This window comes from Entelurus aequoreus, linkage group LG05, assembly GCF_033978785.1.
Source record: "Entelurus aequoreus isolate RoL-2023_Sb linkage group LG05, RoL_Eaeq_v1.1, whole genome shotgun sequence".
In the NCBI taxonomy this organism is placed as follows: domain Eukaryota; kingdom Metazoa; phylum Chordata; class Actinopteri; order Syngnathiformes; family Syngnathidae; genus Entelurus; species Entelurus aequoreus.
The window spans coordinates 36,192,963-36,219,549 of NC_084735.1; the positions used below are offsets into that span (position 1 = coordinate 36,192,963).

Consider the following 26,587-nt stretch of genomic DNA (forward strand, 5'->3'; position numbering starts at 1 on the left):
AAAGCAGGACCTCCCCCCAGACAAACAATACAAGTACACAGTTCATGAAAAACAATATTTGTTGTTATTGTCATTGTAAGTGGGCCTAAACACTTATATTAGAAAAGGAAATGACTGCTGTCATTTGATTATAATAATAAGAGAATGTTGTCTGTCTATCTGTGTTGAGTTGAGTTTGAGTTGAGTTTGAGTTTATTTCGAACATGCAAGCATACAACATGATACATCACAATTTCCAGTTTCTCTTTTCAACATGTTCGAAAAGGAGTAGGAAGAAGCAGAGCTTATTTAATCCTACCCCTTTTCTTTACATAACAGTTGCTGAAACTTTTTTTTATTCACTTCCTGTTCTCAATTTTTTCACAATAAACTCCATATGTAATCACAATAAAAATAAATAAATAAATAATAGTAAGAATTTAATAATAATAATTGGTGAAGAAAGTCATATTTCATATGATGAGATAAGTAAGATTACTTTAAGAATGAATGAATGAATGGATGAAATAAATTGAAAATGTTTGTCATGGTTCTTCTTCTTTGTACTTTGTAAACACTTTAAGTTTGAAGAGTTTCTTGAAGTGGATCATATTAGTACATTGTTTGATTGCTTTGCTTAATCCATTCCATAATTTAATTCCACATACTGATATACTGAAGGTCTTAAGTGTTGTACGTGCGTACAAATGTTTTAAATTACATTTTTCTCTAAGATTATATTTCTCCTCTTTTGTTGAGAAGAATTGTTGTATATTCTTGGGTAGCAGGTTATAGTTTGCTTTGTGCATAATTTTAGCTGTTTGCAAATTCAGTATCTTTGATTCAATAAATAAAGGATTTGTATGTTCTCTATATCCAACATTATGTATTATTCTAACTGATCTTTTTTGTAACACCGTTAATGAATGAAGTGTACTTTTGTAATTATTTCCCCATATTTCTACACAGTAGCTCAGATATGGTAACACTAGTGAGCAGTATAGACTATGAAGTGATTTTTTGTCTAGAACATGTTTTGCTTTATTCATTATTGACGTGTTTCTTGCTACTTTATGTTGTATATTTTTTACGTGAGATTTCCAGTTCAATTTATCATCAATTATTATACCTAGAAATTTGGTTTCATTTACTCTTTCAATTTCTATTCCGTCTATTTGTATTTGTGTTTGACTTTCTCTTCTACTATTACCAAATAGCATTATTTTAGTTTTACTAAGATTCAACGATAGTCTGTTTTTGTCAAACCATCTTTTTAATTTGTTAATTTCTTCTGTTATTATTTGTATTATCTCCTGTGTGTTCTCTCCTGAACAAAACGCTGTTGTATCATCCGCAAATAATACTAACTTTAAATCTTTTGTAACTTTACAAATGTCATTTATATAGAGATGGAATAATTTAGGTCCTAATATTGATCCCTGAGGTACACCACAGGATATATTTAGCGTTGTAGACGTGTTCGCCTAGCTTCACGTATTGTTTCCTGTTCGTTAGATAACATCTTATCCAGTTTAAGACTAACCCTCTGATGCCATATCGTTCTACTTTTTTGATTAAAATATTGTGATTAATTGTGTCAAATGCTTTAGTTAGATCCATAAAAACTGCTGCTGCACATTTTTTACTGTCTATTGCATTGGTAATTTCTTCTGTAATTTCAATTAAAGCCATTGAAGTTGAGACATTAGCTCTGTATCCATATTGGTTCTCTTCGAGTATTCTATTTTTATTTATGAAACTCTCTAATCTGTTATTAAACAGTTTTTCAATGATTTTAGAAAATTGTGGAAGTAAAGAAACAGGTCTATAATTTGTAAATTGATGTTTATCTCCAGTCTTATAAATTGGTGCAACTTTAGCTATTTTCATTTTGTTTGGAAATGTACCTGTTTGAAATGATAGGTTACTAATATACATTAATGGTCCTGAGATCTCTTCTATAACCTTTTTTATCGTATCCATATCAATTCCATTACAATCAGTTGAAGTCTTAGATTTACATTTTTTCACGATTATAACTATTTCCTCCTGTGTCACATTACTGAGGAACATGGAGTTGGGATTTCACTCTATGGTATCATTATAGTCCTCAATTGGAACTGGGTCTGGAATCCTTTCTTCCAATTTTGGTCCAATATTTACAAAATAATTATTGAAGCTTTCAACTACTTCCTTTATGTTGTCATTGTTTTTATTTCCGTCTAAAAAGTATTGAGGGTAGTCCCTCTTTGTGCCATTTTTAATAATGCTATTGAGGATGCCCCATGTTGCTCTCATATTATTTTTGTTCCTGTCCAATAATTCACTGTAATATTATTTTCTACATGATTGTAGTATTTCTGTTAACTTGTTTTTATACTTTTTGTACTTAATTTCTGCCTCTATAGTTCTTTGTGCTATAAATTCTCTATATAGTGTATTCTTCTTCTTACAAGCATTTTTTAATCCTTTTGTCATCCATGGTTGGTTATTCTTTCTCTGTTTATTACTAAGTTGTATCCATGGACAATGTTTGTCATAAAGTATTATGAACTTGTTTAAGAAATGTTCATATGCTTCATCAACCTCTTTTTCATTGTACACATTGTCCCAATCTTGCTTTTGTAGCTCAATTTTGAAAGCAGTCATCCTCTTCTCTGTGCACAGTCTTCGAAATGTCATTTTGTCTTCCATTTTCTTCTTGTAGTGTCCATCATATATTGTAAAAACTGGCAGATGATCACTAACGTCGGTAATAAGTAGACCACTTGTAGTGTTATTGTCAAACTCATTGGTAAAAATATTATCAATAAGCGTGGCACAGTGTGCTGTGATTCTACTTGGCTTTGTGATTTTTGGATATAAACTGATGCTGTACATTGTATCAATGAAGTCATCAATAGACTTTTGCTTGTTAGGGTTCAATAAGTCAATATTAAAGTCACCACATAAGAACATTATTCTTTGACCATTATCCATGTAAGTAGCCTTGATCCATTCTTCAAATGTTTCTATACTTGACTTAGGTGATCTATATATACAACTGATGAAAATGTTTTTGCTTTTTTCCTGACATATTTCAATGGTTATACATTCTAAGATATTATCTATAGCAAATGACATGTTTTTTACCACTTTGTAGTTCAGGTTCTTCATCACGTACACAGCTACTCCTCCTCCACTTTTGTTGGTTCTGTTGATGTAGTTTAGTTCATATCCCTCCAGATCAAAATCTATTCCTTTTTTATCATCAATCCATGTTTCTGTAACAGCAATCACTTTGAATGGTTCGTTGATGTGTTCCAAAAAGTTCTTAATGTTGTTGTAGTTTGCATACAAGCTTCTGCTATTAAAATGAATAATTGACAATTTGTTATCGCATGTAATGTTGCTATTATATTGATCATCTGTATAATAAAAACAATTATTACTGATGTGGGAGAAAAAATTTGTATCTGGATCTATATCATTTTCCAAATCCTGGTTTTTGTAATCTTTGTTGCAGAAATTTTTTAGTTCCATATTTTCTTGTTCAACAATCTTTGATGTTGTTTCAATAATCTCAATAAGTGCAATCCTGAATGTAGGTCCTCTTGTTTAGTCGTCCCTTGGAACATAGTAGTGTCGATGTTGAATTTGGGTGTTTGTTTTCTGTCAGAGTCCATTATCATCGTTGTTTTGGTAGCTGTGTAAACTTTAAAAATTGTCCAGGTCCTTGATGTCATGGACAACAATTACTCTTGCTTCTGGACCTCCATTCAGCTTGATGTAGATTTTACAGTTGGTGCTCCAAGTTCCCTGGATTTTTCCCTGCCTTCTCAAGTCGCGTGCTTTCTTGGCGATTCCAGCATTGCGTTTTGTGAGATGCTCATTCATGTACACATTTGTTCCCTTCAGCTTCTTTCCCTGTCTCAGCAATGCCATTTTAGATTTTCTGTTTACGAGTTTCACGAGCACGACTGGAGTGGCGTTGTTGTTTCTTCCGTTCAGTGGGATGCATGTTTCGATGGTATTAATGTCAATTTCAATTTCCTTTGATTGCAGAAAGTTGACCACTTGCTGTTCTGCTGAGATCATATCCATTTCATCTGGTTCACCTTCATTATTCACAGCTTTCGCATAGGATCTTGGTTTAATTCGGTGCCCAGTCACGATGATATCATTCATTCGTTTGTCCTGATCCATTTCATATATGATATTCCTCAGCATGTTGTTGTCTTCTTGAAGGATCTTCATTTGTTTGCTCATTTCAGTGGCTTCAATATTTCTTCTGTTGTTCTGAGATTGCAGATTTTCTATATTTTCCTGCAGACTTTTCACATCTTGTTGGTGTTCTGTTGTTACTTTTCTCAGATATTCTTTCAATTCTTTCATTTCTTCTTTCATTTCTTCTTTCATTTCTTTCATTTCTTCTTTCATTTCTTTCATTTCTTTTTTCATTTCTTTCAGTTCTTCTTTCATTTCTTTCATTTCTTCTTTCATTTCTTCTTTCATTTCTTCAAGTATTTGTATTATCACTTCTTGATTCCCATCATGTCTTGTGTCCAACCTCAAATCTTGTTCCCAGTTGTGTTCTGTAACAGCTGACCCCGAAGGTTTCGGGATTTCAATCTTTCCTTTACCTTTTCGCATCGCGGCAGTCACTGACGTCACTGCCTCTTGCTTGTGTCTTAACGGCAGTTGCTTCTTTAGCGACTTGCGGCACTTTAACTTGTTTTTTCCAACAATTTCGTATCTTGCGCCGTTCAGAGATCAATTTGAGGTTTCAGCCTGTCAACTTATATCACTCTGCGACGTCGGGATCACTTTAAAACAGCTGTAAACTCTCCGTAGCTTTTGGTTGCTAGGCAACTGCTTTGAACTGCGGCAAGGCGCCTTTGGCTTGAGTCTAACGGCTCTCTCAACTCGCCTTCTTTCAGCGTACCAGTGCCTCTCAACTGACCAAAATCAGATTGAAGATGCCAGAGTACCGTACTCTCCTGTGGCTGTGATCGCAAATCAGTGGTCAAAATCTTCAGATTTAACAAAAAACTCCGGTAGCAAGAGCGGAGCCTTTCTCTTTTGCGTCCTTTCTCATTGACAGGAAGGGACGTGATGTGTTGGCCCTGCGATGAGGTGGGGACTTGTCCAGAGTGTACACCGCCTTCCGCCAGAATGCAGCTGAGATAGGCTCCAGCGACCCCGAAAGGGACAAGCGGTATAAAATGGATGGATGGATGGAGATGTAAGTTGTTATTTAGTCAGGTTTGGGACAGGTGTGCTGCTGGTGTAGCCACAGTGTGCACGTCTGATGTTGCTCACATGGGCGCCACTGAATGCTCAGGGACTTTTTGCGTTTGCTCACACATGAACAATTAGAGGGAACATTGATTGACAGAGTGTGTACCTTCAGTGCTGAATGATGAGCAGAGGCAGAGTTAATCCTTAAGTGGTGGAGGGAAAGTGGCATCGGAGTCTCTGTCTCTCTTTACTAGCTACGTCGAAGCATGTTGCTTATGTAGCTTGTTGCAGCACTCAGCAGATTTGAATTGCTGTTTTGGGCAGTAGATGGGATCTTTGATCCAAAGCACAATTTACATTTAACTAAAATGTTATTTTCTTTGTGCTCGACAAAAGAATAGTAGTGAAAATATCTCCAACAAACTCGACTGCAGCTCCGCCATGATCAGACACGCCTCCCGCCCCCCTCCTCTCTCTCCCCCCACACTCAGACACACACACAGAGCGCACGTCTCTCTTCTCCGGTTTGTGACACAAGAAGAATCAGAACTACGACACTAACACACTTTATACTACATTAAAAGTAATGTAAAATAACGCAGTAACGCATCATGTAGTAACGGTAACTGAGTTACTGAAAAATAAAAAATAACGCGTTAGATTACTAGTTACCGCCGAAACTAACGGCGTTACAGTAACACGTTACTTTGTAACGTGTTAGTCCCAACACTGTGTATATATATATATATATATATATATATATATATATATATATATATATATATATATATATAAGTGTATATATATATAATGTATAGAGTGTATTTCTTTAAAGTTAAGATTAGTTTAAAGTTATCTTCATTGAAAAGTACAGTGCTTTTCCTTCAAAAATAAGGACATTTCAATGTGACCCCAAACTTTTGAACGGTAGTGTATATATATATATATATATATATATTTATATATATATATATATATATATATATATATATATATATATATATATATATATATATATATATATACATATATATATACATATACATATACACACATACACATATACACACACACACACACACATACATACATACATACGGGACAGGTATGTCTGGTAAGGCAATTAGGTTTGTTATTAAATTTCATATAAAGCACTTTGTCATTTATTAATTGACATTTTACAAGGTATATATCACGTGTCGGGGTCGACGCGTAGAATTTAAAAATTCTCGATGGTCTCTGTAATCTGCTCTCTTCCTGGTCCGATATAATGTACCATAAACTACACACGTAATATTACAAAAGCAGTGTTTGGAAAAGTTTATGATCTCACTTACCAGTTTAACAGCAAAGCAGCAACCATTTTGAAATAATTTATATCATAAATATATCTCTCCTGGGATTGATCGCGTTTACTCGCATCTGACCACTGATTGGTCAACTGGCAAGAAGGCTGCCTCAGTAAGCCAATCAATGAGCTTGTGAGTGGTCTAAAAGGACAGGCTTTAGTCTGAGCAGTGGTTTTTTGCTTGGCACAAGCATTTGTCTTGCCTCCATTCAATAGCGTACATTATTTTTGAAAATTAAAAAGAGCAGCGAACAAAAACTGGCTTTTTAAAGAGGTGCCCTTCCCCAAATTACATCCATGCTTGCTTGTGTTAACATAATCGTAGCAGCGAGAAAGCGAAGTATTAAAAACAAAAACATACCTTATCTGTATTGTCCTTTTTCTTTTTCTGGGAGTTAATTGTTGCACTGTATTTGATGCAGACGAAGATGTCTCTTGTACATCCAATACTGTTTGTCCAGCTGCGGACACAATGGGCATCTGTGGAATATGTATGAAATGTTATTTTACATTTTTTTTAATTTTAAGTAATGTATCTGACCTTGTTCTCTCCAGGGCCTTGTGCTTTTGTCGTGCTTGACTTTTCCACAAATCTTACAGCTGTGATTTGACCTTGAATAGCAACTTTTGTATGCTCTCTATAGTGCAGGGTCACCAACACTTTCTTCAAGTCAGACACAGCCACAAGTGGAACTTGCTCTAAAGAGTCAACAACAACATTCAATAGGATAAAAGTCTGAATTTTCTGACTTTTTCTGGTGAACTCTATGGTATATAAATCTGTTCATTCAGATAGCTCAACAGCATGTAACGACTCAAAAAATGTCTAATACTCCAAACAAATAATGCAAGAAAATACAGATGAAGCATAGTCATACATTTTTGAAAGCGCTACAGGTTAACATACATTTTACCTTATTATTGATTCCTGCCAACCAGAAAGAGAACCAGTTATTCATTTCACAATTTCTACAAATCGCGAAATGAAGAAGGTATTTGGGTCACACTAAAACAAAATAGGTACAGTAAATTAAAAGTATAAAGTCGTAATGTTACAAGCATGACGTTATTTTTGCTGCTGTAAATGTTAATCCAAGGTTATTGCTGGCCTACTTAATTTAAATTAACCAAAAAAGACCCCTATATTTGGACAACTCCAATTTTATTGTCAGAATGTCATACAGGAACACTTTTAATGGGTTACTTAAATGCACTACAATAATTTGGGCAAAACATGGTAACCATTTTATCTGAAATCCGTCAGCGAGCACAACAGTCGGAGTCTCTTCACACATCTTTGCGCTGGCGTATGCATTAACATGATCACTGACCATATATCAACCCACGCCTCCTTCCAGGTAACTCTCCATGGTTAAGGTAAAGGAGCATTTACGCTAAAAATAAATACTGTGATTAATTTGCATGCATATATCCATTTTCTTCTATCCATTTTCTACCGATTGTCCCGTTCGGGGTAGCGGGGGGTGCTGGAGCCTATCTCAGCTGCATTCGGGCGGAAGGCGGGGTACACCCTGGTCGCCACCTCATTGCAGGGCCAACACAGATAGACAGACAACATTCACACTCACATTCACACATTAGGGCCAATTTAGTGTTGCCAATCAAACTATCCCCAGGTGCATGTCTTTGGAGGTGAGAGGAAGCCGGAGTACCCGGAGGGAACCCATGCAGTCACAGGGAGAACATGCAAACTCCACACAGAAAGATCCCGAGCGCAGGATCGAACCCAGGACCTTCGTATTGTGAAGCAGATGCACTAACCCCTGTTCCATCGTGCTGCATGCATATATGATTAATGCAATACTTTTTTCCATCCATACATCCATTTTCTACCGCTTGTCCCTTTTGGGGTCGCGGGGGGTGCTGATTTATCGCAGGAGTTAATGCATTACATTTTACAGCCCTAGTTATTTTTCCAAAGAGTGAATGTCAAAATTCCCAGACAACTGGTAATGCATTAGTCTGAAACCTTTCTCTAGAGACATGCCACAGATTCATCTGGTTATTAATTTTTGCCAAAAACCCAAACCCAACAAAAGCAGTTAATTTATTAAGCGAATGCAAAGTTCTTCAGCCAAGCAGTAGTCTCCTGGGGCCGTACTTATCAAGCTTCTTAGAATTACTCCTAAGAAGTCTGCTAAGAGTTGACTTAAGAGTAAATAAATTCTTCGCTGAAAGCTGCACTTAAAAGTTAGTTATCAAGCATCTTACTCACACTTTCAGCGAAGTGTAGGACTGAATCTTAAGTGTCACACTCAGAGCTGAATTACGACATTACTATGTGCCGTAAATGGAATTTTAGGTGACGTCATTTCTGTGTCCATAGAAATGACCAATCACGGAAGGGAATCCGTTGTCTAAGAATAAAGAAATATCTTGGAAATATTTAAGTGGACAATGGGAGTGTATATTTTGACAATAAACTACAAAATAATACAAAACAAACTAGTCCCCGCCGGCACTCACGCTACCGCTCCCTCTCTTCTATCGCCCACACACTCACTGACGTCACTCACCTCACGGCCACACACATACGCTACTGTCATAACATTTTCTTTCCAATTCATTAATTAGGCAACTAATTTGAAACTGGTGTGGGTGGCTCTATATATACTAGCCCACTGCAGACACATGCAGAAATCAACAAGGAATGGAAAAGTATTAAATCTGTGACAAAAATAATATCCGCTCTGTCTAAACGATACTGTTTGATCAGCTGCTCGTCATCAAAATAAACAAAACATTGTTCCGTTCCCTGAACTTCGCGCACGTCTCTCTCGCCTCAGTGCCATCCCCTGCTGGCAACTCCTAACCACTTAAGACACATCTGAAGGTCTCTTAAATATCGTGGAGAGTAGGAGTGATTCTTAGACTTAAGAACGTTGATAAAAAGCTTTGATTCTTAAGTTTGAGAGTAGGACTAAATTTCGCAAATTCTCAGGACTTAAGTGTAAAATGGCACTCTAAGAAGCTTGATAAGTACGGCCCCTGGTCTGCTGTGTGGAGAGTGACTAATCTTCCTCTCAGTCTTGGAGAGGGCAAGCTTCAATGATAAACGTGTTAATATATTGTATGGAGCTATTTCTCTTAACCTAACACACACGTTTGCGCAAATCACATTAAAATGTTTATTATGATGATGACGGTCTTAATGTGCCAAAACATGAACTATTTTACTGTTTGACAAACTTGTACTATCACAACTTTTTTCTCACAATGTTACATCTCGCTAGTAATGTTACCACTTTATTTTCATTGAACTATGTCTTTATTTCTTGTGATATTTAAACTTTCTCAAGTTTAACCTCCAGAAAAGGGGTGTCCAAACATTTTGCCCTGGGGGCCACATTGGTTAAAAAATTTGGTCGACGGCTGAAAGCTGACTTTTTGTGATAGGAGCACATACTTGTGGGTCACAAAAAACATTCATGAAGTTTGGTTCTTTTACGAATTTATTATGGGTCTACTGAAAATGTGACCAAATCTGCTGGGTCAAAAGTATACATACAGCAATGTTAATATTTAGTTACATGTCCCTTGGCAAGTTTTACTGTAATAAGGTGCTTTTTGTAGCCATCCACAAGCTTCTGGTTGAATTTTTGACCACTCCTCTTGACAAAATTTGTGCAGTTCAGCTAAATGTGTTGGTTTTCTGACATGGACTTGTTTCTTCAGTATTGTCCACACGTTTAAGTCAGGACTTTGGGAAGGCCATTCTAAAACTTTAATTCTAGCCTGATTTAGCCATTCCTTTACCACGATTCGATTATAAATCGATTTTTTCGATTCAACGCCATTCTCGATTCAAAAACAATATTTTTCCGATTCAAAACAATTCTCTATTCATTCAATACATAGGATTTCAGCAGGATCTACCCCAGTCTGCTGACATGCAAGCAGAGTAGTAGATTTTTGTAAAAAGCTTTTATAATTGTAAAGGACAATGTTTTATCAACTGATTGCAATAATATACTTTTTTTTTTAACTATTAAATGAACCAAAAATATGACTTATTTTATCTTTGTGAAAATATTGGACACAGTGTGTTGTCAAGCTTATGAGATACGATGCAAGTGTAAGCCACTGTGACAATATTGTTCATTTTTATTTTTTTTAATAAATGTCAAATGATAATGTCAATGAGGGATTTTTAATCACTGCTATGTTGAAATTGTTACTAATATTGATACTGTTGTTGATAATATTCATTTTTGTTTCACTACTTTTGGATTGTTCTGTCTTGTGTTTGTGTCTCCTCTCAATTGCTCTGTGTATTGCTGTTGTGAGTGTTGCTGGGTCGGGTTTGGTTTTGGAATTGGATTGCATTGTTATGGTATTGCTGTGTATTGTTTTGTTGGATTGATTAATAAAAAAAATAAAAATAAAGAAAAAGAAAATAGATTTTTGAAAAATGAGAATCGATACCGAATCGTACAATGTGAGAATGGCGATTTGAATTCGAATAAATTTTTTCCCATCCCCCTAATATATATATATATATATATATATATATATATATATATATATATATATATATATATATATATATATATATATATATATATATATATATATATATTTATATATAATACTCCGGTGTGTATATATATATATATATATATATATATATATATATATATATATATATATATATATATATATATATATATATATATATATATATATACACACCGGAGTATAAGTCGCACCGGACGAAAATGATAAAACCCAACACCAAGAATAGACATTTGAAAGGCAATTTAAAATAAATAAAGAATAGAGAACAACAGGCTGAATAAGTGTACGTTATATGACGCATAAATAACCAACTGAGAACGTGCCTGGTATGTTAACGTAACATATTATGGTAAGAGTCATTCAAATAACTATAACATATAGAACATGCTATACGTTTACCAAACAATCTGTCACTCCTAATCGCTAAATCCGATGAAATCTTATACGTCTAGTCTCTTACGTGAATGAGCTAAATAATATTATTTGATATTTTACAGTAATGTGTTAATAATTTCACACATAAGTCGCTCCTGAGTATAAGTCGCACCCCCACCCAAACTATGAAAATAACTGCGACTTATAGTCCGAAAAATACGGTGTGTATATATATATATATATATATATATATATATATATATACATATATATATATATATATACATATATATGTATATATATATGTGTATATATGTTTATATATATATTTACACACACACACACACAACACAAATACCTTCTCATTTCAATGCATTTTCTTTATGACTATTTAAATTGTAGGTTGTCACTGAAGTCATCAAAACTATGACACCTGCGAAGTGAAAACCATTTCAGGTGACTACCTCTTGAAGCTCATCGAGAGAATGCCAAGAGTGTGCAAAGCAGTAATCAGAGCAAAGGGTGGCTTTTTTGTTAAGTATATACAGTAACTCCACATGTGTTCATTCATAGTTTTGATGCCTTCAGTGACAATTTACACTGTAAATAGTCATGAAAATAAAGAAAACGCATTGAATGAGAAGGTGTGTCCAAACTTTTGGCCTGTACTGTATGTATGTATATAAATATAAAATATTTTTGATTATTATATTGATGGAACGAGATATTTTCCATATATCCATATTTTGTGTTACTTTTTACTTCCGTAGTCATATTACAAAACAGCTAGTGCTTTTCCAAATTGTCTGCTTAGTAAAAGGTTGACTGTGTGTTTGAGGCCTTGGAGCGTCTGGAATGCAAGCGGTAGACAAAACAAAATGGGGGAAGAGTACAGGAAGAGGGAGAAGAAGGCAGACAGGATAGAGCCACGCATCGAGATAGTTTGTGCAAGGCTGGTCTCATTATTGCCAAAGCTTTGACAATAAACAACGAAATACCAACTACTGCTTTTGGTGGTCAATTTAACATCAGCTTATTTGCCATTAAAAGAACTTGGGAGTGGACAGCAGACTTTGACTTCCTTGGGAGGAAGAGCTGTCGACGCAACAATTTACATACATATATACAGTATATATACAGTATATATATATATGTATATATATATATGTATATATATATACATATATATATATATATATATATATATATATATATATATATATATATATATATATATATATATATATATATATATATGTGTACATATTATATTGATATAATGGATGATATACAATAAAAAATTCATACAATTGGATATTAATAGGATGTGAAAGTAGGACTCCTACCTTGTTTACTTCCGCGACAACCTACTTAAAATTTTGTAATCAATCAGAAATATCAAGCAGCTAAAATGCCCCAAACACGGTTAAGTGTGGAGATAGTGATTTGCATTTATCCCATCATGCTTTTTAATAGGTTTAAATGGGTGTAATTCTGATTTCTGGTGCATGGCCGTTTTTTCATAAGATCGACAAATTGTGTTGTATTGTGTTATGTGTGACCACGTCTGTAGGCATTTTGTGTTGGTTCGATATTTTTTTTTACCCTTAATTAGAGAAGGTTGCTTGCATTGGCTCATATAAGTAATTGCTGGAAAGCATTAGTAAGTAGGGGTGTAACGGTACGTGTATTTGTATTGAACCGTTTCGGTACAGGGGTTTCGGTTCGGTTCGGAGGTGTACCGAACGAGTTTCCACATGGACATATTAAGTAGCGTACCGCACGTTGTGTAAACAATGCACACCGAGGCACAACACACGGCATGCTAGCAGCGACCGGACTACGATATAGACTGACCATACGTCCTCTTTTCACCAGACATGTCCTCTTTTGCGGAGCTGTCAGGGCGGAGTTTCTTAAATGCCTCAAATGTCCGGCATTTTGAGTTAGGGTTGCATGTATTTTCAATGTACGTTCAGGGTTAAGAAGGGGTTAAAAACAAAACAAATTGTGGAGGTGTGCGCGCAGCAGCATTTGTGAGGGAGGGGCAGAGACAGAGAGAGCGAGAGAGTTATGATAAATTTTTGTGTACTGTTACACCCCTAATAATAAGTAGTCAAATAACTGAATTACTAATGTTGTCCACAAGGTGGCGACAAAGTACCAGCATACAAATACAAATTTAAAAATTAATTGAAAGCTCCCTGCATCAGATTCCTAATTGAAGACACCAGCGGGCCGCACATGGACCGCGGGCCGTTGTTTGAACACTGCTGTTCTAGATGTAAGCACAAGTTATCACTTGCAGGGCATTACTGCCTGACGCACTTCCGACAGTGCCATGTGGTGCTGGCTGCAGGGTCATCAGCCGGGAGCCACCCTTCACGGATGTTTCGCTCCTTTAATCCCGGAACATCTCTGGGTGGTGGAGCAGCGACAGGGATGTCTCCCTGCCGCCCCCTGCAGCCAGCTAGAGGATCCATACTGTACCCACATTCTAACCCCGGTGTTATTGCTGTTGTGTATATGGAATGAGTCCCAAAGGACTATGCATGGCAGGGACGTCCATCTCCCTGAGTCAAGCGTGAGCCTGACCGCATACCATAACATGGCAGCAGGGAAGCCTCCCTACTGCCCCCTGTCTACGCGCCTTGCTTTCCCCACGCCTTGTCATTTCTTCTGAGCCACAACCAGAAGCTCCCTTGTTCTGCCTCCTCTGCCAGGGATTTGAGGGCCTTCTTTAGATTGGAGCCTTTGATCCCGAGGGACTTTAGGAGCCGCTGGGTGGACGCTCCAGTGTAGCCTCTACAGCCAACTTCTACTGGATAGGTGAAGGGCCTCCATCCTGCTTGTGCACACTCGCTTGCCAGCTCAGAGTACTTGTCCCTCTTTCTTTCAAAGGCAGCCTCCATTCCCTCTTCCCATGGTACCGTTAATTCTACCATGATGACAGTTTTAGTAGATGTGGACCACAGGACAATGTCTGGGCGTAACAAGGTTGTTGTGATCTCTTGAGGGAACTTCAACTGACCATCTAGATCGGCCCTCATGTTCCATTCTCCGCCAGCAGACAGGAGGGACTGGATGCTCTTGCTTCTGCTCTGAGGCTGGCCACCTTGCTTGACAAACTTAATCAACCGCTGAACTGTTCCCGGACTGGCCCCATTTGCTTCCACTCTGCGTGCCTCCAGGATTTCAGCTAGCTTCCGCAGGACGCGGTCGTGCCGCCATCTATACCGGCCCTGCGACAAAGCCACCTTGCAGCCAGAAAGAATGTGATGCAAGCTTGGGTTCTGGGAGTCACAGAGCTGGCAGGTCACCTCTGCCCCGTACCACACATGCAAGCTCCCGGGACTGGGGAGGGTATCGTACGTTGCCCTGATGAGGAAACTTAACCTCGCCTGGGGCATCTTCCATATGTCTGCCCACGTAACAACTCTGTTGACAACGGCCTCCCAATTGGTCCATCTCCCTTGCTGCTGTTGGCCCACAGCCTTGATCATATAGCTCTCCTCTTCCATCTTGATCACTTCTGAGATCACCAGATCTTTTCTTTCCTTCCTTGAGGCTTTCCACCACATCTTGGATGCTGTTCCCCATCCGAAGCCGGCTCTGCCAGACTGTATCTGTCCTACCATCTCCTGGTGTTTCAGTCGGACGATGGCCTGGTCTACTGTCTGCGTCGCATTCCACTTACGCCCTGTACAGACTTGGGTCTTGGTGTTACGGACAGACGGATCAGGTGAGTCTCTGAGATCGAACACGAGCCTCACCTTCTCCTGTTTGTAGCCCAAGCTGATGGATTTCAGTGGCAGCTTCAGAATGGTTCTTCCAAACAGCGCCGTGTTGGAAAGACATCTGGGAAGGCCCAGCCACTTGCGAATGTAGTTGTTGGCTTTTGAGTCCATCTTGAGGACTGTTGTGGAGGTGATGTCGCACAACTTCAAGGGCCACATCAGGCGATGGTATAAGGTGAACTGGTAACACCAGACCTTGAATTTCCCTGGAAGATAGCTTTGGTCAATTTTGTTCAGGTCATCCTTCAGCTGAGAAGTGACAGAGGCAGCCATGTGCTTATCAGACATGTCAGCAGTGTAACACCTTCCGAGGCTCCGCACAGGTTGGTCGACCACACGTGGGATTAATTCACCATCCACTGAGAATGAGACGTTGTCATTCCTGGCTCCTTTCCGGATGGAGAGGCTGCGGGACTTGGCAGGTTTTATTTTCATCCGTGCCCATGCTAGGAGTTCCCCGAGTCTTTTCAGGAGTCTGGAGGTACATGCAGCCGCCTGGAGGAGGGTGGTAACATCATCCATGTAGCCCCGCAGCGCCGGGAGTCGCTGGCTTGACTCAGATCTCACTCCTCGGACCATCTGTCTTCCACCGATAAGGATGATCTCGAAGGCTGTTATGAACAGTATTGGAGAGATAGAGCAACCCATTGCTATTCCCTTCTCTAACTGGTGCCAACCAGTTAAGATCTCCTGAGTCGTGTAGCAGACTTTGAAGTTGTTAAAGTAGTTTACTACCAGGCTTTGGATGCATGATGGAATGTGGAAGAAGTTGAGTGCAAAGCTGATGAGTTGATGGGGAACCGATCCATAGGCATTGGCCAGATCCAACCAAACCACATGCAGGTCCGCTTTGTTGCGCTTGGCTGACTGGATTTGCTCCCAGATCATGGCCGAGTGCTCCACGCAGCCAGGGAAGCCTGGAACGCCCGCCTTCTGACAACTGGTGTCGATGTAATTGTTTGCCAGAAGGTAGTTGGTCATCCGCTTCGCCACCACGGTGAAGAAAAGCTTCCCTTCCACATTCAGTAGGGCAATGCCTCTGAACTGGTCGATGTTACAGGAGTTACTCTCTTTTGGGATAAAAGTTGTTATTGCTCTGCTCCACGATGATGGTATGGACTGGGTTTTCCAGGCAACGCCCATCAGCTTCCACAACAGCTTCAGGAGTCCAGGACAGTTTTTGAAAACCTTGTAAGGTACCCCGTTCGGTCCGGGTGCTGAAGCAGTTCTTGCACGCTCAACCACTTGCTTAACCTCAGCCCATCTCGGGGGGTTGGTGTCAAACTGCGAGGAAGGCTCAGGTGGGCGAGGTACATGCCCTGGTGATCCGAGGGGGAGGTCCTTTTGGCTATCACTGAGCTGGACTGTGATGTGTTCCTCCAACTCCTGCTCACTGGTCTGGAGTGTCCCGTTCTTCTTTTCCTCTAGCAGGCTTCGAGCATACTTGAAGGGGTCCCGGAAGAAGCTTGCCCTTGCTTTCTCCCTGCGGCTTCTGCGTTTCCTGATCCTTTCAGCTCTCCTCAGTTGTGTGAGTCTTACTTTGATCTGGTCCCACAGGTTCTTCAGGCCGACTTTCTCCTGGTCATTGGCTTTCCTCCACTGCTTGCGTAAGAGGCGGCGTTCCTTTACGAGCTGGAGGATTTCCCTCTCCCGTCTCCCGCTCTGTTTGGGAACGATCTTCCTCTGTGGCATCAATCCAAAACGCTCTTTCCCTTCTTCGTAGATGATGTCTCCCATAATGTTTAGTTTGGAAGTTACACTGCCTCTTAGCGCACTTTGGAGGGTGGTGCATAAGTTAAAATCGAAGCTGCTCCAGGAGTCTTTGTCGTTGGCTTTTGGCCACTTCACTTTGGCTTTCCGGATAAGCTTCTCTGATGTTCCTCTTGTGGGTTCTCTACTTGGTGTTTCACTGTGCTGCGGGCTGTGCTGTTGTTGCTGCACGTCCTGCTGGGAAGGCTGGTCCTCCTCTCTCTGACCAGTTGCAATGGTGGGATCAATAGCACTGTGGTGCTCAACCTGGCTAAGATTCCTCCTTGTCTGATCTGCTTCTGCAGTGCAAGATTGCATCTGGTTGCGGCCACCGCCGCATTTTGCCTTTCCCTGGTGTATTCGCAGGCCCCGGTAGCTTGTTTCCTTGGCCCACCCACAGCCACATTCTCTGAGGATCCTCTGCTCGTTCGTCATTCTCGTGCCAGTCGTTTCCGTGTTGTCCGTCCTGATTGGTCCATCTTTCATCCCGCCTCTCGGTGGACCGCCGGGCTGTTTCTTCCTTATATTGCTTGTAGTTAGGTTAGGGAGTCCATGGAGCTTGCTTCACAGACATATGGAAAAGGGTAACTAGCCCCTCCACCCCTGTTGCAGTCTTTCCTGCTGCCAGCCAGTCTTCCCTGGCAGCCCACCAGTCTTTTCCTGGATGCCAACTGCTCTGTTCACAGTAGTCACTGGAAAGCCAGTTAAGATAGATGTAAGCACAAGTTATCACTTGCAGGGCATTACTGCCTGACGCACTTCCGACAGTGCCATGTGGTGCTGGCTGCAGGGTCATCAGCCGGGAGCCACCCTTCACGGATGTTTCGCTCCTTTAATCCCGGAACATCTCTGGGTGGTGGAGCAGCGACAGGGACGTCTCCCTGCCGCCCCCTGCAGCCAGCTAGAGGATCCATACTGTACCCACATTCTAACCCTGGTGTTATTGCTGTTGTGTATATGGAATGAGTCCCAAGGGACTATGCATGGCAGGGACGTCCATCTCCCTGAGTCAAGCGTGAGCCTGACCGCATACCATAACATGGCAGCAGGGAAGCCTCCCTACTGCCCCCTGTCTAAGCGCCTTGCTTTCCCCACGCCTTGTCATTTCTTCTGAGCCACAACCAGAAGCTCCCTTGTTCTGCCTCCTCTGCCAGGGATTTGAGGGCCTTCTTTAGATTGGAGCCTTTGATCCCGAGGGACTTTAGGAGCCGCTGGGTGGACGCTCCAGTGTAGCCTCTACAGCCAACTTCTACTGGATAGGTGAAGGGCCTCCATCCTGCTTGTGCACACTCGCTTGCCAGCTCTGAGTACTTGTCCCTCTTTCTTTCAAAGGCAGCCTCCATTCTCTCTTCCCATGGTACCGTTAATTCTACCATGATGACAGTTTTAGTAGATGTGGACCACAGGACAATGTCTGGGCGTAACAAGGTTGTTGTGATTTCTTGAGGGAACTTCAACTGACCATCTAGATCGGCCCTCATGTTCCATTCTCCGCCAGCAGACAGGAGGGACTGGATGCTCTTGCTTCTGCTCTGAGGCTGGCCACCTTGCTTGACAAACTTAATCAACCGCTGAACTGTTCCCGGACTGGCCCCATTTGCTTCCACTCTGCGTGCCTCCAGGATTTCAGCTAGCTTCCGCAGGACGCGGTCGTGCCGCCATCTATACCGGCCCTGCGACAAAGCCACCTTGCAGCCAGAAAGAATGTGATGCAAGCTTGGGTTCTGGGAGTCACAGAGCTGGCAGGTCACCTCTGCCCCGTACCACACATGCAAGTTCCCGGGACTGGGGAGGGTATCGTACGTGGCCCTGATGAGGAAACTTAACCTCGCCTGGGGCATCTTCCACATGTCTGCCCACGTAACAACTCTGTTGACAACGGCCTCCAAATTGGTCCATCTCCCTTGCTGCTGTTGGCCCACAGCCTTGATCATATAGCTCTCCTCTTCCATCTTGACCACTTCTGAGTTGCACCAGATCTTTTATTTCCTTCCTTGAGGCTTTCGACCACATCTTGGATGCTGTTCCCCATCCGAAGCCGGCTCTGCCAGACTGTATCTGTCCTACCATCTCCTGGTGTTTCAGTCGGACGATGGCCTGGTCTACTGTCTGCGTTGCATTCCACTTACGCCCTGTACAGACTTGGGTCTTGGTGTTACGGACAGACGGATCAGGTGAGTCTCTGAGCTCGAACACAAGCCTCACCTTCTCCTGTTTGTAGCCCAAGCTGATGGATTTCAGTGGCAGCTTCAGAATGGTTCTTCCAAACAGCGCCATGTTGGAAAGACATCTGGGAAGGCCCAGCCACTTGCGAATGTAGTTGTTGGCTTTTGAGTCCATCTTGAGGACTGTTGTGGAGGTGATGTCACACAACTTCAAGGGCCACATCAGGCGATGGTATAAGGTGAACTGGTAACACCAGACCTTGAATTTCCCTGGAAGATAGCTTTTGGTCAATTTTGTTCAGGCCATCCTAGAGCTTTAGAAGTGTGTACATATTGTGGTAAAATACTAATGGTTACACAAAAGCAGTGGTTTTCAATTGGTTTGGCTGCAGGGCCCTTGTGGCGACCCAAATAAGCTTTGGTTTCATATTGTAAACTACTGTTTCGTACAATCTAGGGTTGCCAAACTTGTTTTTTAATTGATGGGCCCAACCTATATCTGGCTGCCCTCACAGGGCCGTTTGTAACCGTAAATATATTTGAACTTTAATGTGTAATCGCCTCATGATATAGTATTACACAATTGTCTAAGCATTTGACTATTATACATTTTTTAGTACAAATTGATGGATAACTTGCTTTGAAATTATGAATCAAAGTGACAAATAGATATTTAAGTATTTATTTAAAAACTTTACAAGCAATTGTAATATAATGTTTCTTGCATGATTAGATTTTAAAGTTTAGAAGACATGTCATTTTTCTGTCAAAATTGAAAGCACGGTGGCAGAGGGGTTAGTGCGTCTGTCTCACAATACGAAGGTCCTGAGTAGTCGTGAGTTCAATCCCGGCCTCGGGATCTTTCTGTGTGGAGTTTGCATGTTCTCCCCGTGACTGCGTGGGTTCCCTCCTTGTACTCCGGCTTCCTCCCACCTCCAAAGACATGCACCTGGGGATAGGTTGATTGGCAACACTAAATTGGCTTTAGTGTGTGAATGTGAGTGTGAATGTTGTCTGTCTATCTGTGTTGGCCCTGCGATGAGGTGGCGACTTGTCCAGGGTGTACCCCGCCTTCCGCCCGATTGTAGCTGAGATAGGATCCAGCGCCCCCCGCGACCCCGAAGGGAATAAGCGGTAGAAAATGGATGGATGGATGGATAATGTAAATACCTCACAAATTGATGTTTAGCCTCACTAGCTTCTAGGTTTCAAATCCTGGATATTTTCTGGGTGACGGTTCATCGAGTGGCCTATTATTCATATTCCTTGTTGTAGACGTTGCAGTGTGCAGTGGGTTTTTTGTCTGTGGTCCCACATGAAGATTTATGGCAAAAGAAAAAAACTGCTTGTCTGCTCATTCATCGGACCGACGATAGACTCCAACATAATGTTTTCCCCTCTATCGTTGTTGTGTTCATCGCAAAATCAAAATGTGTGCGTACTTCTTATTTAAATTTCGCAGGGGGGTTTCCGCTCTGCTTGCCGGCACTGCGCAAGAAATCATTGGAGATGTAGTTTACTTTTCAGACGAGCCCTTTTTATGGCGCCAGAAAATAATACTGTATTTTCCGGTATATTAGCCGCACCCACTAAATTTTAGGGGAAAAAAATATTTTCAAAATACTAGCCACACCGGACTATAAGCCACAGATATATATGTTGTGAAATTAGTTATTGACACAGAAATACTTTGTAAATGTGTATTTACAAACATTAATTGTTTCCAAATGGTGTCTGTAACACGGCAGTAAAACGACTGATCAAACAAAACAGAAGTCATCGTCATGAACCAACTCGCTGCCGAAGCTAGCTCTCCAATCAACTAAACAGACTCAATAACTCCACGATAACGTCTTGGTCAGTTTACTGTGGAATTTGTGAAACTAAAACAATACCACAAGAATGCCGTTGTAAGTTAATAATACTTACGCAGACACTAATATGCTAACAAATGTGTTAGCATATTACTTAATGCTAACGACACTAGTCTCATTACGTTACGTTAGCGTGTATGAATGTGCATGAAAACAATCCTACAGACATCACACATCGACAGTTTAGCAAGTATAAACAGTTTTAGTTTTACTGGAAAACTTACAAATGTTGCTTGGAGTGATGACCGTCTTATAAGCAGCAGGGTTCAAAGTGTAGGAAAAAAGTAAAGTTAAAGTACCAATGATTGTCACGCACACACTAGGTGTGGCGAAATTATTCTCTGCATTTGACCCATCACCCCCTGGGAGGTGAGGGGAGCAGTGGACAGCAGCGGTGGCCACGCCCGGGAATCATTTTTGGTGATTTAACCCCCAATTCCAACCCTTGATGCTGAGTGCCAAGCAGGGAGGTAATGGCTCCCATTTTTATAGTCTTTGGTATGACTCGGCTGGGGTTTGAACTCAAGACCTACCGATCTCAGGGCGGACACTCTAACCACTAGGCCACTTAGTAGGTAGCGGCTTATAGTCCGGTGTAGTCAAAGTTCTTGTTTGATACAATCACATATCACTGCATTATTGCTAGCAATTTTAAACAGAAATACCGCAATATAAACAATACTGTCACAATTTTACTAAAAACTGGTCCCAGTTGAAAATTACACCACAGTACTAAAACTATAGTACTTTTCAATGCAAAGTACAAACATGCCTCCTAAGGGCTGCCAGGAGGTATGACATCAGCGCTCCAATTTGTGGAACTTGGATTTTCTCTTTAAAAAAGACAGAGGTGAAAAGAATAATTGTTACCTGATGTCTCCGCCACAGACTGGGTGAATTTTTGCGGGGCATGAGGGTAAGAGTAATAGCCACCAACAGCTGTCTTCTGGAGAATCACGTTGTCCTTCTGAGTCTTGGTCCACTGGATGAAGTTCTTTACAGTAGGGTCATTTACATATGGTTGACCTTTGTGGTAGCCTGTAATGTCAAAAAAGTGAAGTATTTTATGTTGGTTTTTTTTGTTTTTTTTAAATAGTCTGGTGGCACTTAAAATGTGAACAGTGCTCACCAGTAATGAACAGCTCTGTCTCACAGCTAGTGGTGAGGTAGGGCAACGAGCCTTCCACCTGACATACTCGCATCTGAGTGCACACCAGGTAGGTCACTAGGGGAGAGAGATGATGTATTTCAAATGTTTAAAAATATGTCAGTGGTGGTACCACATGAGTTGTCTCACTTGGGCTTATATTTACAAAGATTTCAGGTTGAGAAGAGGAAAAAATCTCCAGGATAAAAGGCTGCTCTGATGTTCCATCGACCACGTGGACCCAGCGGAACGTCCAGTACTTCTCTAGACCAATGAGGATGGATGTGATCAATCACACATCAATATTTATTCATATTAATATGAAGAATATTTAGCATCTCACCATTGTTGCTTTTGCACTTTATTCTTTCAACACGACCTACAAAAGTGACCAAACCGATGATGTCACACACTGAGTTGTTGGAAAACCTCCCAAGGTTTGATCTGACAAATTAAAAAATTATGAAATTACTCAGACTACAACACAAATGCTGTGAAAAAAAAACTAAATCAAAACAAAAATGCTGTAAACCAAACAACTTGTGTGCCTCGCCTCAAGTATGGATGGCCAGCTGATGAGTTTAAGACAGTGGTTCGCAAACCTTTTCAACCAAGTACCACAATAATGACCAACATTAAAATACAGTAGCGTAGTAGGCCTAAGTATTCATTAAAAACAAAATTTAACATAACATTGCATATAGTTTGACCAGTAACAAACACTGTGTTAGGAAAATATAACACTGTACTTTAATCAAGTGATTCTTTAGCGTACCACTATATGGAGCCCACGTACCACTAGTGGTACAGTACCACAGTTTTAAAAAAAGTGGTTTAGGATATGATATTACCTTGTAGTGAAACGATAAGACACATCAGGCAATGACCACTGAGGTTGAACTTTCTTCGGTGGCACCACAGTGATGACTGAAGCTGGATTGCGAAAGTTCAGGGAGATTTCTGCAGAAAAAAGTAAGAATTACAAAATCAACATGACTTTTAGTCAACATTAACCTTTCCAGGGCACTCAATGAAAGCACATTTCATGACTTCTACCAATAATAATACTGTTATACTGTACTAATAATAGTACTACTAAAACCAGAAAAAAACTGTCAAATGTACTTTTCTTGTATTTAATTAAAGAATATCATGTAATTTGTCTGTCTCAAAAATGTGTTAAATAATTGTAATGTGCTTAGTGTCAATATACTATTTGTATAAATGCCATTTTAATTTTCCTGAGGGAACTCTCCTGAAGGAATCAATAAAGTACTATCTATCTATCTATGTTGCTATATGTACTGTATATCAGCCTAAGCACAAAATGGTATCAACAGCGCCTCTGCTGGTTGTATCGCTCACTCACACACACACAGGCACACGCAAAAAGTGTCAATGTGATGACAAACGTACCAACTGAGGTAAATTCCTTAATTCCGTAATGGTCCATTTGTGGGCGCGAGCGTTTTAAATAACTCTGCTTAAGGGAGTAATATTGGAGGTACAACACCGTTCCAACATTGAGCGTGAGGTAATACTGTGGACAGAGTTCATTCCAAAGCACAAGAGACATGGTGCCACTCTGGTCAGCAACTTCAAAGTATGCCTGAAAGAAAGGAAAGTGAAATGAAGACAAACTGAACTACGGTGAAGGTCACATCTTGATGGTTTTAAATTCACCTGGTAGGGAAAATCTATCTTGGACCCCATCTTGCCATAATACCTCAATCGGGATTTGTGCAATATCCTCACAAGGAGAGGGAGGGGCTTATATGAGCTTCTGAAAGATGACTCCAGGCTATGAAGAAGAGAGATCTTGGACACTGTTGAAAGGAGACACTGAAGGTAATAAAACACATGCTTTTTTTTAACAAAGATTTTGGGATATTTTGCTTTCAGGTGAAATTTCAGTGTAAACCAAAAATGCACTTGACTATAGCTTTTATTTGGACTTTCTCTAAATGTTGTCCAACTGGTTAAGGTTTCAGTACGGTTTGCACAACTTCCTGTTCTCTAACATGGAGCTGAATGGCAAAATTCACAACAGGTGAGAGATCCATTAATTGACTAGTACATTTTCCGATTGCTCTGTGACACTCTAATTCTTAAGCTTATTGGTCACTTCCCTGTTTGAAGCCTTGCAATGGTGTTAAAATATAGACAACATCAAGAAGACAGTTAAAATACCAATTAGGAATGCTCCGATCGATCGGTATGTGTTTTTGTTATTGAAAGTATGTGTTGTTATTGTTTACAAACTTTGGGAATGAATCCCTAAACACAGGAGGATTTTAAAGGGCAAAAACCAAATTATTTAAAATAGTAGTAGATAGCAGTTGTTGCTTTTGTGTACCCTACTGACTTTGTTTGGCTCAAACAATTAATAAATAATAAAACAAAATGAGGAAGCAACTACTTTTAAAATTGTGTTGATATTGTTACATTGCGATAATGTGTCAAAACCATATCAGCCGATCTCACTCACAGATGATCGGTATCGGACTCTGCAGGATAAATAGCACAGCATTAACTTGGGGTGGGTATTGTTTACATTTTAGCCGTTGTAAGCGTGCACGATTATTGGACCGATATTAGGAATTATGACATCACTCGATAGATCCGATAACATAATAAAACACAAAAACAAATAGCTCTGATAATATGTATACATATTTTTTTGAATGCTCCAATGAAGCAAGAAAAAATGAAACATATTACTGGGGTACCACAGTAATGTATCATGCAAGTGTGAATGCAGCATCTCACCATCCAGCACAAGGGCAGGCGAAGGGGGCACCACGGTCCACATGTTCCCCTCTGGATCCTCATCATTCCACACAGACAGGTAATGTTTGCGAGTCACCTGGAGAGGGACGTCGCTTTGGAGCAAGGTGCTCTGCTCCATGCCGCCTTTGACCAGCATTGGCAGCGTGTATACATCCCGAATATTAGACAGGAGTGCAGACCTGCATGAGCCACAGCTCACCTTCTCAATGCTGATGTAGCCGTGCCCCAGTCTCCTCTCGTTGTACACAAACGAGCACTGCGTGATGATGATGTCCGAGCCTGTCCTCAGGGTGTTAGTGTGCACCAAGTGATTTAAACTGGGGTGAAGAAAGCATTTAGCCCGCCACACTCCGTCAGTGATGGTCACGTCATAGCTGTAGTTATTACCCGGATGTCCTTCGCTTTGCTCACACAAGTAGCGCTGAAGGGAGACGACAGCAACACTATCAGCCTTATCTATCTGCTCAGGCAGTTTCACATATTGCCTTGACGATAAATGTTCCAATGTCCTCTTCAAGAAAGATGAAGGAGGAAGACCAGTGGAAGTAGACGAGGTATCATCCATCATCAAAGTTGCTTTAGTCGCCATCAAAGCCAGCTCACGTTAGCTCGTCGGTTAACTAACGTGTGCAGTCGGTGAAACCATGCTATCGTAAAAAACACACATTAATGGACTCCCATCGGTCATTTGTGTTATTAAACGTTTCAAATGATAACTTCCTTTTCACCTTTTAGTAAGTTCACGAACTAAGTTTTCCCCGACTAGCAAAGGTGCTACTAGCTAAAGTTACAAACAACACAGTTGCTGCGTCACGCTTTGAATTGAACTGTATTGAGCCTGAGCGTCCAACAAATAAAACAGTAACATGGCGTTATCAATTAAAAATAATGCAGTATTCTTGTTATGACTAATAAATAATATTTTGATATGGTCGTACTTGCACAAGTAGAGAAATGCTTTCTTTTTTTAAAAAAACCCCGCTTGCGAGAGTCTCTTAATGATGACGTCATCGACGCGGTTAAAAAACGTAGTATAGCAGTTGTAGTTCCAAGCATCGGCGCCGATCTACATTTCTGCCAGTGGGTGCTCGGTGTGTGTGTATTAAAAAAAAGACGTCCAGCCAAGTTAATATCCCATATGATTTGTGGCTTTATTGTTTTGTAAAAAAGACCAAACTCGCCACAAAATTAACTATAAGGTTGATTTTTAAAAAATTATTCAAACTATGTAAACTTTCTATCGTATTGTTTTGTATTGATTCTATAAAGTGGACCGCTGCTGCCCACTGCTCCCCTCACCTCCCAGGGGGTGATCAAGGGGATGGGTCAAAATGCAGAGGACAAATTTCACCACACCTCGTGTGTTTGTGACAATCATTGGTACTTTAACTTTAACTAACTTTAAATTCTGTGTGTGTTACAATAATGTTGTTATTAAACAAAAGACAAACTAGACCTGTTTAATTTCAAAATTATGTAGTTTTGTTAATGAAATAGCTCAAATGAAATATACTATGGAATGTATTCGTTAGTTTCTCTATTATGTATTGTTTATTTTTTATTCATGATTATCAGTTGTCTTTTTATGATTCGAATTATAATCA

At 40.2% G+C, this 26,587-nt stretch overlaps 1 protein-coding gene across 1 annotated transcript in view; it reads right to left on the reverse strand.

The window, feature by feature from the left end:
• The window catches only part of radx (RPA1 related single stranded DNA binding protein), a 42,180-nt gene extending 16,169 nt beyond the window's left edge, over positions 1-26,011 (reverse strand). The window contains exons 1-10 of the mRNA XM_062048002.1: positions 24,963-26,011; positions 23,877-24,019; positions 23,610-23,802; positions 23,045-23,153; positions 22,537-22,637; positions 22,344-22,457; positions 22,176-22,271; positions 21,917-22,084; positions 7,089-7,246; positions 6,909-7,027 (exon numbers count right to left, since the gene is read on the reverse strand). Coding sequence (XP_061903986.1) covers positions 6,909-7,027; positions 7,089-7,246; positions 21,917-22,084; positions 22,176-22,271; positions 22,344-22,457; positions 22,537-22,637; positions 23,045-23,153; positions 23,610-23,802; positions 23,877-24,019; positions 24,963-25,572 — 1,811 coding nt within the window. The 5' untranslated portion in view covers positions 25,573-26,011. The remainder of the gene's footprint in view (positions 1-6,908; positions 7,028-7,088; positions 7,247-21,916; positions 22,085-22,175; positions 22,272-22,343; positions 22,458-22,536; positions 22,638-23,044; positions 23,154-23,609; positions 23,803-23,876; positions 24,020-24,962) is intronic.
• Positions 26,012-26,587: the final 576 nt, after the last annotated feature.